The sequence below is a fragment of the Meleagris gallopavo genome, chromosome 22 (assembly GCF_000146605.3).
Source record: "Meleagris gallopavo isolate NT-WF06-2002-E0010 breed Aviagen turkey brand Nicholas breeding stock chromosome 22, Turkey_5.1, whole genome shotgun sequence".
Lineage (NCBI taxonomy): Eukaryota > Metazoa > Chordata > Aves > Galliformes > Phasianidae > Meleagris > Meleagris gallopavo.
The window spans coordinates 8,618,813-8,632,187 of NC_015032.2; the positions used below are offsets into that span (position 1 = coordinate 8,618,813).

A 13,375-nucleotide genomic window follows, 5' to 3' on the forward strand; every position below is an offset into this window, starting at 1 on the left:
TATTTGCTACATTTTTTGTTTGCCACTACACAAAGTGTTCTCTATTATCTGCATCACTGCACAACTAATGACACTCTCCAAGACATACTTCTTTTCCTTGCACATGAAACCAGGATAGCTTTCATATGCCCCAAATTCAGCAATCTTAGAACCCTCCTTTTCTCTCAGATGCTTCTATTTAACTTGTAAAGTTCAGGAAAAATAGTGATAGGATACATACAGGTAAAGCATTGCAAAACTAACTTCTTTTAAATCTCTGAGCCCAGGAAACATGTTCTAATTCACTCTTAAATTAGAGGACTCGATGGTAGAATTATTGTTTGCTGTAGGTTCATTTCAATTAAACATATTTAAGCCAGGAAAATAAAGTCATGGTGCAAGTAGAAGCTTTATAGCAACTTCACATCATGTAACATAAACATTACTGCATATACCTATTACTGTACACTGTTGTGCAAACACAGCAGAAAACTCAAGCCCCTCCCCTCCTCTATTCTTGTAGTAGAACCCTATCAGTTCCTACAGATCACAGAATGGTTTGAGTTGAAAGATATCTTAAAGACCATCTAGCTTCAACGCCCCTGCCATGGGTGGAGACATCTCTAGACATCTCCCACCACAGCAGGTTGCTCTAACTTCCATCTGACTGGCCTCGAATGCTTCCAGGGTGGGGATCTCCACAACCTACCCAGGCACACTATTCCATATCTACATCCTCACAGTAAAGATTTTCTTCCTTATAACTAATCTAAATCTCTTTTAGTTTAAGACCGTGCCTCTTGTCCTATCATTAAACAGCCTGATAAAGACTCTCTCCATCTTTCTTGTAGGCCATTTTTAACATTTGAAAGGCTACAACAAGATTTTCCCAGAGCCTTCTCTTTTCTAGGCTAAATAATACCAACTCTCTCAGTCTATATTCAAGGGAAAAGTGTTTCAACCTTCTGACCATTTCAATGGCCCTCCTCTGGATCCATTCCAATAGGTCTGTGTCTCTCTTATTCTGGGCTCCCCAAAGCTGAATGCAGTGCTCCAGGTGAGGTCTCACAAGAGTGGAGCAGAAGGGGAGAATTGCCTCCCTAGACCCACAGGTCATGCTTCTTTTGATACAGCCCAGGATACAACTGCCTTTCTAGGCTGCAAAATTTGAATTTCATTTCAAGTGATGCAAGATGATGCTAAACCAAGTCCTGTATCTCAGTTCAATGAAAGAGAGAAGAGCATCTTTCAACAACATTCGTTTGCAAAGGGCTAACATGCTCTTGTCTCAGCAAGAAATTTTCAAGTCAAAATCTTCTGGAGTGTTATAGTGCAGAAAGGCACCTTTCCAACACGTGTGTTCGTAGAAGGATCTATTTATTTATAATTATTATTAATTAAAGAACAAGAAAGGTTTGAAAGCTTCTGTAATCTGTCTCAGTATCTCATTATAAATGCAGAGGGCAACCTATCTGATGCAACAGAACAACCCATTGCACTGTCTCAGACAGCTTATTATCTGTCCTCTGGCCATTGCCTATTTCTGACAGAGTATGAAATAACAGAGAGTATGAAACACAAGCAAAAAGTCTCTACGTTAACTGACATACACATTCTCTTGACTTGTATGTCCTGAGTTTGACAATAAAGATGTTAGCCTTCTATTCATCACCTGTCATACTGCTTGCAGGTTGAACTTGTGTATGAGTTCTAATATTTCTTCACATACCTCTGTAAAGCACAATGGAAGCTAAGATCCCTGTAGGAAAAGCTGTTCTTTTAGCTAGTTTATTGTTGCAACTTTATTTTTTTAATAGCTTGATGGTGGATTTTTCTGTTTTCCTGGAACATTTAACTTCAGCTAGACATAAATTGAATGAAGCAACAACATTAGATAAACTGACAGGATGTATAAGTTTAAAGGAATGTTTTCCATGAACTTACTTTACGTTTTTCTAGCCCAGAAAATAACGAACATTGACTGGCACTCTAAGCTAAACAAAGCTGCACACCACACATCTGATTACAACAGCATGCAAGTGATCTTGAGGAGAGGACAGGCTTTCACTATTACCCTAAACTTCCAAACAACAGTGCAACCTGAGGACAACTTCACATTTATTGCAAGCACAGGTAATTTCCTCGTGGCACTAACCTCCCATCGTGGCTGCTCCAGCTTCAAAACACTACTGCCTCATAGCTTTCTGGGTGATCATTAACCTTTGCTCCATATCACTCAATTATTTTAGGCTTAGGAGTGCCCATTCTAAACCTCAATGGGCATCCTAAGCCCAATAGACAATTAAGGTAATAATAAATGGAAAGACACACACACACACAAAAAAAAGACAACCTACAACAAACCAAGCCTGTATTTCTGCTCTTAAAGACTTACTGTGAATCCTGAACTCTCTACAGCTCCACATCTATACAGACCACCATTATGTGTTTGTTTGTCTTCTTTCCTAGCACTCCACCTGTTTAAACTCTGCTTGATTAACTTCAGGTGTTCCTTATTCCTGGAACAGTCCACACTACCTATTTACTAACGCTCCCATCCCTATCCTCCAAAGGGCCTTCTCTGAAAAAAAATTCCAGGCAGCTGCTAACTCTCTAATGAAATGGATATTACAACCTGTGCCCCATCTTGCCTATATAGTTTTCAATGTAATTGGATTTTCAGGACAAGGGATTGCCTCTTCACTTCTCTGAATGACTGTGGGAGTACTCACCTTGACTAGGTCATGCATCTAACTCAGAAGGGCTCCACAGGGTGATTTTATGCATTGGATTGCAGCTAGCTTACACCATGAACCATAATCCTTCAATGTAGCAAATGAAATAATCGTTGATTCTGGCTTCTCACCCACTCCTATCACTCAGAATTGCTGTCTCCTGTTCCCTCTGGCAGGACTATCTCCAGCAGAATCACAGCAGACCAAGGCCATATTTCACCTTTCTGAGGATGCTGCCAGTGGCTGGAGTGCAACCCAAGAGCACTGTGAGCCTGGCCGCATGAGTCTCATCATAGTCAGCCCTGCCAATGCCATCATTGGACGATACAAACTCAAACTCCAGATTGCTTCTGGCAACAAGACCTCTTCAGCACTCCTAGGCCAGTTTGTGTTACTCTTCAATCCTTGGTGTCCAAGTATGTTTTATTGTATTATATTATTCAGGAAATCTGAGTGCCACAGTGAAGCATGTACCTGACAGCAACAGCATGACACAGTATGATATTTTGATCTACATAAAGGATGTTGGTTTGGCTCTTTCTTCAGTGCTTCAATGCATTGAAGATCCAGCTTTCTGCTCGTAGAGTAAGAAATTAGAGGAAGCAAATATTTCAAGTACTTATTCTACATTTTTTTTTGTCCTCTGATAGTGTGTTCTGTAGTAAGTGACACAATATCTACCAGTAAGACACACATCAAGATCATAGAAGCAGTGAAAGAACAGGAGCATACTCAGTTCCCATAAAATTAGCTTCATGCTAATTAGCTTCATGCTAATTTTATTCACTCTGTGAATGATTGTAGGGGTACAGCCTTACCTGTTCCTCTGAAGTCCCCTTGAAGTTTTCTTTTCAACTGCGGCAAACCAACAATCCTTTCAGCTGGCATTTCTCATTCTGCTTCTAGATGACGATGTCTATATGGCTAATGAAAATGAGCGACAGGAGTATGTTCTGAATGACAGCGGAATCATATTTCAGGGAAAGGAAAAATATATTCAGCAGGAAGCTTGGAATTATGGACAGGTAAGCAAGGAAAACAGGAAAATAAGAGTGAGTGCATGGATGAGGGTCTTGAGGACAGAGAGTCCCTAGTATAAGAGTATCATAGCATGTGAGTTCAGTATTCTTTATTCATTTTTTTCTTGCCAAACTGTCAGTTTTCTATACATCACAACATCAGGATCTTTTCCCCTCTGGCATGTGCTAGTAAAAGAAATAAGAAACAAAACACAATTTGAGGTGTTGTTGTTTCATTGGTCTTTTGTTGTTGTTGTTGTTAACAAAGTAGATAAACTCTACTTTCTTTTTCTTGTCCCCAGTACAGGGCAATGGAAACTATACCAGCTGTAACTTCTATTTATTGAAAGATTGGTACATCTAAATATTTAAAAAATTGACCTAGTAATGGGGCAGAGTATCCCAAAGATACTCAACTGAAACAACTCAAGTTGGAATTTTAAAATACCAGTTTGGCCTTCTAAACACATCTGCTATTAATTTGAGCCTCCAGCTCATTTGTGGTTACAGAGTTGTCCTACATTTGTGAGGTCAGTCAAAATGACCTATGGCCATTTCATGGATAACAACTGCACCAACAGTTTCTCTCTTTCTCTGTCTTTCTCCTTCCCTTTTTCTTCTTCTCCTTTTCTTTCTTTTCCAGTTCATATAATTTGATATATGGTGAAGGCAGCCCATCAGAGCAAGGTTGTTTTTGTAATGTGAAGGGGAGAGTATCTCCTGGGACACGACAGGATATGGGAGGAGGTGAAGCCTGCTGAGCCAGTCCTGGAACGGTCTTGTCTGGACCACCAGGCCATGCCTGGGTAATTTCTTCATGAATGCTGTGGTACCAAAACATGCTTCTAAATACGCTGGTTGCTAATTACTATTAGTAAAATTAAATACCAGTGTAGTGTTTTTTCTTTCTTATTGTATCTATTTTCTTTCATAGTACTGAAAAATCTTAGATAACCATCATCCTATCATCCAAGGAGAAGGAAAATACATAGGGAGTTTATTCTTGCTTTTATTTATAAAATTAACACATAATAATAATGCTTCTTTTGATTTTAGTTTGAAGAAGATATCCTTGATATCTCTCTGTCTATACTGGATCGAAGCCTGAACCACCGCCAAGATCCATCCACTGATGTATCCAACAGGAACGATCCCATCTATGTGTGCAGGGTTATTAGTGCTATGGTAAAGTGATCAGCTAGTTACATCAGAATAATATACCTAATAACAAAAAACCTCAGTGTTTCCACTGTGAACCTTGTCAATGTCATATAGAATGTGTTTGGTTTTCACTGGAAAAAAAAATAGCTAGAGAAGAGGAATAAGAGAGATCTCATCTCAATGAGAAGTACCCCAAAAAGTTTAATTTTCCTTCATCCCAAAAGTTTGCTCATAATTGAAGGAATGAAGAATGTTTCTAAGACATTCTGACACTGAATCTCAGCAGTCTTCCTAACAGATTTTAAGATTAGCTATTTTCACTAATTTAGAAAGTCTATTCTGAAATCATTTGCTCTGTTTCTCGAACAGCAAAAGATGCACGAAATATTTGGGAAAACTAGTATTGATATGATTGCATTTAATGTATTTATACTGTATGCTTCACTTTAGGGGAGTTTGTTCAATGAGGATGGTATGCATTTCCTTCAACAAATAGTTACATCTCCTCAACAATTCCCCATCCTCACACATGTATAATGCATAACTAGGCAACCAAAAAGTTTTCAGTTTTATAAATAATGTATGCCTTACTGCATTCCTTACCTGAAACTGCTCATTTACAGCTATGATCCTTCCTGTCCTTTTAGACAGCATTTGCTTTAGAAAATTTCAATATTAAGTAAATAACTCTACTAAGATATAAATAATTACTGAGAGTAGGAATACTAAAGAAGAAAATCATAAAAAAACCTTACTCTTTACTATACTTGATCCTACATGAAGCCATATGTAGCACTTACACAGGCTGCTAAAACACAGGTGCCAAATATACAAGCACATTTGAACAGTTGGATGCCCCATCCTTGGAGGCATGGGTTGGATGAGGCCACAGGCAGCCTGATCTGGTGGGCAGCAACCAGCCAAAGGCAGGGGGTTGGAACTGGATGAGCTTTAAGGTACCCTCCAAGTTGAGCCATTCTAAGTAGCTCTCCAGAACTTAAAGGAGTTCTTAAACCTAAACCGAAGGGACTCTTTATCAAGGGGTGTAGCGATAGGATAAGAGAAAATGGTTTAAAACTAAAAGAGGTATATTTAGATTAGATATAAGGAATAAATTCTCTACTATGAGAGTGCTTAGATACCAGAACAGGGTGCTCAGAAAGTTGTGGAGATTTCTCTCTGAAGTGTTCAAGGTCAGGCTGGATGCGGCTCCAAGCAACCTGCTCTGGTGGGAGGTGTCCTGCCCATGGCAGGGGCATTAGAACTGCATCATCTTTAAGGTCTCTTTCAACTCAAACCATTCTATGATCGTCTATTTCTGCCTCTCCCTTCTTCCGTACAAACTGTAATTCTCTCATGAGAAGCATTGTTTTTAGGTTAACAGCAATGATGAAAAGGGAGTAGTGGAAGGGAAGTGGAGTGGAAACTATCGCTCAGGAACCAACCCCTTGCACTGGAGTGGAAGTGTGACCATCCTTCGAAAGTGGTACAGAGGGAGATACAAACCCGTCCGGTATGGCCAGTGCTGGGTCTTTGCAGGAGTTATGTGCACAGGTATATGTGAAGGGGAGAAAAATACTATCAGAAAGGAAACTTAGTGGAATTTAAGTAGCTTTAACCTTCTGATGCTGTTGAAGATATATGAAGAATGAAAGATTAAAATGAGTAAATCTAACTCTTCTTAAAAAGAACAAGGCAGTTAAATGCTGTGTGAGTGGAACTGTCTTCTAAGCAACTGTGCACAATGACTATGTGACATCCCTGCACCATATCAGAGGAATGTTTCTCCATCAGAAAAATGGAGAAATACTTTCCAAAAATCTGTAAAATAGGTTTAAAGCACTTTTATCTGTATTGCAGTTCTGAGATCGCTGGGAATACCTACCCGTGTTATTACAAACTTTAACTCTGCCCATGATAGTAATATCAACCTGAGTATTGACAAATACATTGATGTTTCTGGAAATACCCTGAACTTGACTGAAGACAGCGTGTGGTAAATATGATTTTTATCTTAATATTTCTTCCACTATATTCTTCTCTAGTCACAGGATCTAGAATCACTCTCCTGAAAACCCACCCCAACCTCATGCTTCCAAAGATATAAAATTCCTTAGCAAAGAATCAACAGCACACTGTGTTCAGAAATGCAGGATGCAGTCAGTTTCAATATTCTGAAGAATCAGCAGAGGAGATATTTGGCACACTTGCTGTTCAACACACAGTTGGAAGATACAACCTCTAATTTTGATTCTACTATATGACAGCTTTTTTTTCCAAAAGGAAGTTAAAAGAAGAGTGATTAACTGCTTGCTTAAAATGAGCTAATTTGTCCCTCAATTCCTAGAACTTTCAGAAGACCACAGGTTTTAGATGCAGCTCCTGTTGACTGTCTCAGTCTTCCTGCCATTGTACACCCCTTGCACTGTATTAGAGGTTACTAAAGCAAAGGCAATATATTTAATGCAGCAGAGAAAAATCCTATGCCACCCCATCACTTACGAAGGACTTGTTATTTCTTTCACCTCAGAGGAGTTATTTGTTAAATATGATGCTTCTAACAAACAAGTGAACAGAAACTAACACACTGCATGTATGCATTGTACTGCGTGTACCGGTATTCCAGGCCACAAGCACTCTCTGCTATTTGGACTAAGGGGGATAAGGTTGACAAAAAGTAGAATTAAGTACCACAAGACAGCAATGTACATGGGAGACCTTGTTCTGGAACATGTCAGTTCCAACTGACATGTTGTTTTAGAATATCCAGATCTGAATACTTGACTCTGCAATAAATATATTTTTTTAACATTATTTTGTGTGTAACACCCCAATATTTCTGAGAGGTCTGAATACAGAAAAGACAGAGGGGGAAAGAGGTATTCAACCATAAAATTGGTTGTATTAATCAAAGATTTCCTATTTTCCCTCCTTCCTTCCCAGGAATTTCCATGTCTGGAACGAGAGCTGGTTTACTAGAAGAGATCTTGGATCTTTTTATGATGGATGGCAGGTTCTGGATGCAACACCCCAGGAAAAAAGCAAAGGTAACACTGTTGTAAATAAAAAAAACCCTGTAGATACTGTTCCTCCTAACCACTGCTACTGAAACTGTAGGATGATTCTCTCTACTCTCTTACAATAGATCTAGCATACCCTCATCCCCAGCAGACTGCCTTTCGGTCAGCCTCTGGAGCGTCTACCTGCATGCAGATTCTTACTTTTTCTGCCCACTAGCCTACATAAAAACAAATGCATCTTAAGTTCACTTATCTTACCTTTGCCTGCCTCAGCTCCAAACACACATTCATAAAATGATGCAAAACAACTAAGGTTAGAAGAGACTTCTGGAGACTGCTTACTCTGCTCAGTGCAGGGTCAATCACAGCAGTTTTCTCAGGACCATGTCCAGCTGGGTTTATTTTCCATAGGATGGAGACTTCACAACCTCTCCGTGTGTACCATTCCAGTGCTTGACCACCGTCACAGTAAAAGAGGTTATTCCTTATGTTTAAATGGGATTTTCAGTTTGTACTCATTGCCTCTTGTCCTTTCACTGCTTATCATTGAGGAGAGTCTGATTCTGTCACCTTTATACCCCCCCTTTAGATATTTACATATTAAAGCTCCTGGTTCATCCATGCTGCACATACAGCATTGATGACTCACATCTGAGCAGTCTGACTGTGCTGAGAGCTGCCAGCCTCTTCTCTCCTTTCATTTGACAGGTCAGCATACAGCCTCGCAGGCTTTAGAGGATTAAAACAATTTTCACAGCACAGAAAGCATTACTTACATCTCTTCAGCCTTACAGCCTCCTTGTTTGTGCCTTCTGATGGAAAATGCATGTTGAATTTCTGGACACGCTGTTACCATAATGTAAAGACGCAGAAAGAATGGAATTCATCAAAACATGTCTTTGGAGATGTGACTGCCTCTCCCTTTTGCTGTCAGCAGGAGGATTTGTGGCCTGCACCTGATCTTTTGCAATTGGTAATCACTTAACTTCTCTCTCCCTCACATAGGCATCTATCGATGTGGCCCAGCTTCCACCAGAGCCATTAAGGAAGGAGACGTGAACCTGGATTATGACAGCTCATTTGTGTTCGCAGCAGTGAATGCTGACTGTGTTACTTGGATTCAGCATAGCAACAAAAGAAAAGAGAGAATTTACTCCAATACCAGGAAGATTGGAAAATTTATTAGCACCAAAGCAGTGGGCACCAACACCCGAGTGGATATCACTGATAATTACAAATATCCAGAAGGTAAATTCTTTCTATTTTCAGAAGAGATGGCATTTACCCCAGCTTATGCAGAAGAATTGAGCTCTTCTAGGAGTTATTTTTCCACTGCTAACAGTTTCTAACAGGTGCCCATGAACAACCAGCTAAAGCTAACAGCCAAATTTTACTTTCCAGCCATCGTATCCATGTATATTCATTTAGGAGTATTTTTTGGTCAAAATTAGCTTTTGGTTAGGCCTCAATTTCTCCTCTTATGTATCTTTCCCAACCTTCACAAACTTTAATTACTGAGAGCAATTCTGGCTTAATTGCCCTATATCCATCGTATATGAGATCTCTGACCAATTTATCTTTTAAAGCAGGATCCTCCAAAGAAAGGCAGGTGTACAAAAAGGCACTGAAGCTGCTGGCTGTGAGAAACACTGGAAAAAGAAAAAAAGTTACAAAACCCACGAGACGATTTCCAGTAGCACGGAGACAAAATATGAGAGCGACCACACGAAAACCCACTGTCTCAGGGAAGCTGAAGCTGGATGCATCTACTGTAATAGGCCAGGATATCCTCCTCACCTTGGCACTGCAGAATTTGACTGCAGAGTTCAAGACCATGAAGGTTAAACTGAAGGCTTCAGCTGTTCTCTACACAAGAAAACCGAAGGCAGAGATCTTGCAGTGGTCTAGGACTGTTCAACTTGGATCTGAAGAAGGTAATTTTAATCTTATTACAGCTTAGGACAAGATGAAGGTTTAGTCTGTGTACAAATCATATAGACATCATGAATGTCTCAGAAAGTACCCTGCCTATAAATGGTCTGAGCTTAGAACTATTCAGGTGAAGAGAAACTTACATACTCGCCCTGTTTTCAATATTTGCTTTTGGACACTGTCAGGAAAGATACCTTTGGAGTAACAGGACAGTAACTGCAAATTGCAGTAAGAAAGAACTACACTACTTGCAGATGAAGGCCTTTTGCCTTGCTGTTAGAGGAGGAGTGCTGAATTAGAAAGCATAGGACAAGTGAACACAACTACTCCCTCAAACTAATGCACAATATTTTAACTCCTTCCGCCACGCCAAGAGTGGATGAGAGTTATTTCTCAATGTGCTGAGAACTGCACTGCCTTCCTCTTGGCAAGTAAGACAGAATGTGCATCCTCTGACAGTAAGACAGAGGCTGAACAGCTGCATCAGCACAGGCATTTAAATCTGGCCATCTTTTCACTTTTGCCTCCTCTGCAAGAACAGAATGCGAAATTCCCAGCTTCAGATTCATGAGAAAACCACCAGCAGGGGCTGCTACAGAAATCCATCCTCAGATCTGCCCAGCTAGCAAACCATACCCAATCACTTGGTGTTCAATGCAAATATAAGTAGAAGTAATCTCTGAGCATCATTTCCATCTATGGGCTGTCAACATCCAAAAGTGAATAGACCCAAGGTGACAGCATCATTGCTCCCTAAAATATAGATATCCTGAGGAGTATAGTACTTAGAAAATAAAAGAATGGAAATATCTGCTTCTGTTTGCATTCCAGTGAAAGAAATCTCATTCAAGATCACCTACTCCCAGTACAAAAATGCTCTGCTGGATGACAGGAAGATCCTAGTGACTGCTGTGTGTGAAGACAGACAGGGAGCATCACTTCTACTGGAGAAAGATATTGTACTTCAGGATCCTCTTCTCACCATCGAGGTAAAAGCCAGTCCCTTCTGTGTCTCTGTGCCTACTGTACTGTAAGCAACCTGCAAGGAACGATAGAATTTCTCTGTTTCCCAGCCTCCAGACTAGATCTGCATACCCACAAAGGAAAACAAAGGTCTGTAAGAAGCCTCCTGTGCTATACTGCATAGCATCAGCTTAATAGGGCAGACACTTTAGTGACTGAATTTCTAAAAGGTTTTGTGTTTCTGTTGATTGAAATTCCTGTATAAGCATACATCCAGTGACAGAAAAATACAATTAGGGTGCTAGACTTCTTCTCCATCGTTATCTACAAAGATAAGCAGCTGTGCCAATTCTACGTTTTCTCAGTCAAAATACAGTAATGAATACATTTATTTGCTATTTCACATTCTGATTCTTTTGCCTGAGATGCCACAATTCACCTCTGTCTCACACTTAATCCCAAACCATTCATTTAGCCTAACTAAAGCTAATTTCATTTAAGCTATCTACAGTAGTTGGCCATATATTCCAAGATAATACTTGTATTTTTTTCTGTTCTCACTTCTAAGTATCATATACGATATAATATATAACACTGTATTCCAGCCCAGTTAAAACATTGGGGATTATTGATTCCACAGTAGTTCACCACTCTTCAGACACAGCAGGTGGCTGACTCAAGCCTACACTCTCATGCCCAGAAATACATACATAGATTAATTCCCTACTCCTTCCTGTTGAGGACATCCTGAGAAGATAAGTGGTTTGCAATAGAATTTAAAAGAGCAAACTATTAAAAAGAAGCGAGGTCAGTACTGAAGCTGAGCAGAATGTTTTTTCTCTGTAGGTCCTTGGTCCAACAGTGGTACACAAGGCCACTAACGTGCTGGTCACATTTACCAACCCGCTGTCTGAAGTGGTGACAGACTGTGTGCTGAGAGCAGAAGGTAGCGGCCTGCTCAAAGAGCAACTCAACATCAAGTACGTAAATGGTGTTCGGTGAATAACTCATTCACTTTGGTGGGAAATCCAGAACACAAGTGAACTTTTTTTGAAAGATTCTGTCAACCCCATGACTTCTGTTTGCACTAAGATTGGACAGAATATCATGTTAGTACTCTCCATATCTAGCTGGAATATTTTGCCCCTCTATTGCCAAACTTTGAATTACAGAATGCTTAGGGAATGGAGAGAGAGCATGCTTTTGACAGCATGTAACTTGGAGTGCTGTAGTTAGTGACTGGGTTATGTAAATAGTAAAAAATTCAGACTTTTCTTCCTTCTGTGGTTTGCAAAAGGAAAAACAAAAAATCCTTGAAGGATAAGAGGAAAAGCATTACTCTCCCATTGCCTCTATGGTTATTAGTTTAAAAACATGTTTGAAAAATCTCCAAAGTATTCAGATTGGGAGAGTTAATACCAGGAAACTGTAAGAGGGGAAAAAAAATAGAGGAAGCTGGATAATTACGTGCATCACTGGGGCTTCATTTATACTGAACACAAATTCTGTCCAGTGCTGAGGTAGCTGTGGACATGGTAGTTTACGTCCACACGTGGAGCACACAAACACACCAGTTACATACCCCAACACTTCCTTTTTATATTGTCTGACATTCGGGAACTCTGAAGAATATACATTAAGAATTTCTCTGCTGCTTGAACTCACCAACATATCCTGTCTCTTAGTGTGGCAAGAATGGCCCCCATGGAGACCTCAACAGCTGAGTTTGAGATTATTCCCTACAAGAGTGGCATCAGGCAGCTTCAGGTGGACTTGGCTTGCATCCGATTTTCAAACATCAAGGGATTTGTGATGCTTGATGTGGCTCCTGCCCAGTGACAAAACCTTTACACCAGTTCAGTTTTGTCTTGGTTTATGAGACTGGCACACTACTCAAACATTACTAGAACTAGAAATGGAGAAATGCAGATTACTCTGCCAAAGCAAGTGACGAAATATGAACTGAAATCAACAAAAAGGAACTATACACTGTACTGTTCTTAGTTTTGCAAAATAGCTCAGGAGAAAGTTTCAAAGCTAAAACTGATACCTATACTGCTTTGTTGATAGAAGTGGCATACTTTCTGTCTGGACCTTCCTAATTTAAGTGCTGCCAAAAGCTTTCAGGATTTACATGAATATAACTCTGGCCTGACTGCTGTATTTCATTGCTTTTTAAATACAAATGACAGCAAGACAAAGGTGCCAGTCTGGAAGATTTGCTGCAGATTTACTGACCAAGCTATTCTACTGGCCCAGAGGGAATGACCCTAAACTGTGTCCTCTTCATTAGAAATGGCAGCAGTTTCCTTGGAGTATTTACTATTTCAGCCTTTGCTAAGCCTAAACATAAGCAATTTCCTGAAAATAAAAATTAATGTGTGTAGAGATCCACCTTAGATGCTCTCTGGCTTCATAACATTGCCTGCTTCTAGTCTGAATCTATTTTAGGCTGTAATAGTCATCAGAATCTATAAGCAGCACAGGCAAACAGTGTGTTGGTGCACTTTGATTAAATTGGAGTGGGTGGGGGGCAGGAATGGGAGCATGGGGAGAGGTTGGGTGG

The 13,375-nt window shown here is 40.0% G+C and overlaps 1 protein-coding gene across 1 annotated transcript; it reads left to right on the forward strand.

The window, feature by feature from the left end:
* Positions 1-1,104: 1,104 nt before the first annotated feature.
* Positions 1,105-12,648, forward strand: LOC100542556 (protein-glutamine gamma-glutamyltransferase 6-like). The gene is made up of 12 exons (XM_019622252.2): positions 1,105-2,112; positions 2,891-3,130; positions 3,621-3,739; positions 4,790-4,918; positions 6,271-6,448; positions 6,755-6,890; positions 7,838-7,941; positions 8,920-9,162; positions 9,504-9,848; positions 10,678-10,835; positions 11,656-11,789; positions 12,495-12,648. The coding sequence occupies exons 1-12, from the start codon at positions 1,887-1,889 to the stop codon at positions 12,646-12,648; spliced, it is 2,166 nt and encodes a 721-aa protein (XP_019477797.1). The 5' UTR covers positions 1,105-1,886.
* The last annotated feature ends 727 nt before the right edge of the window (positions 12,649-13,375 follow it).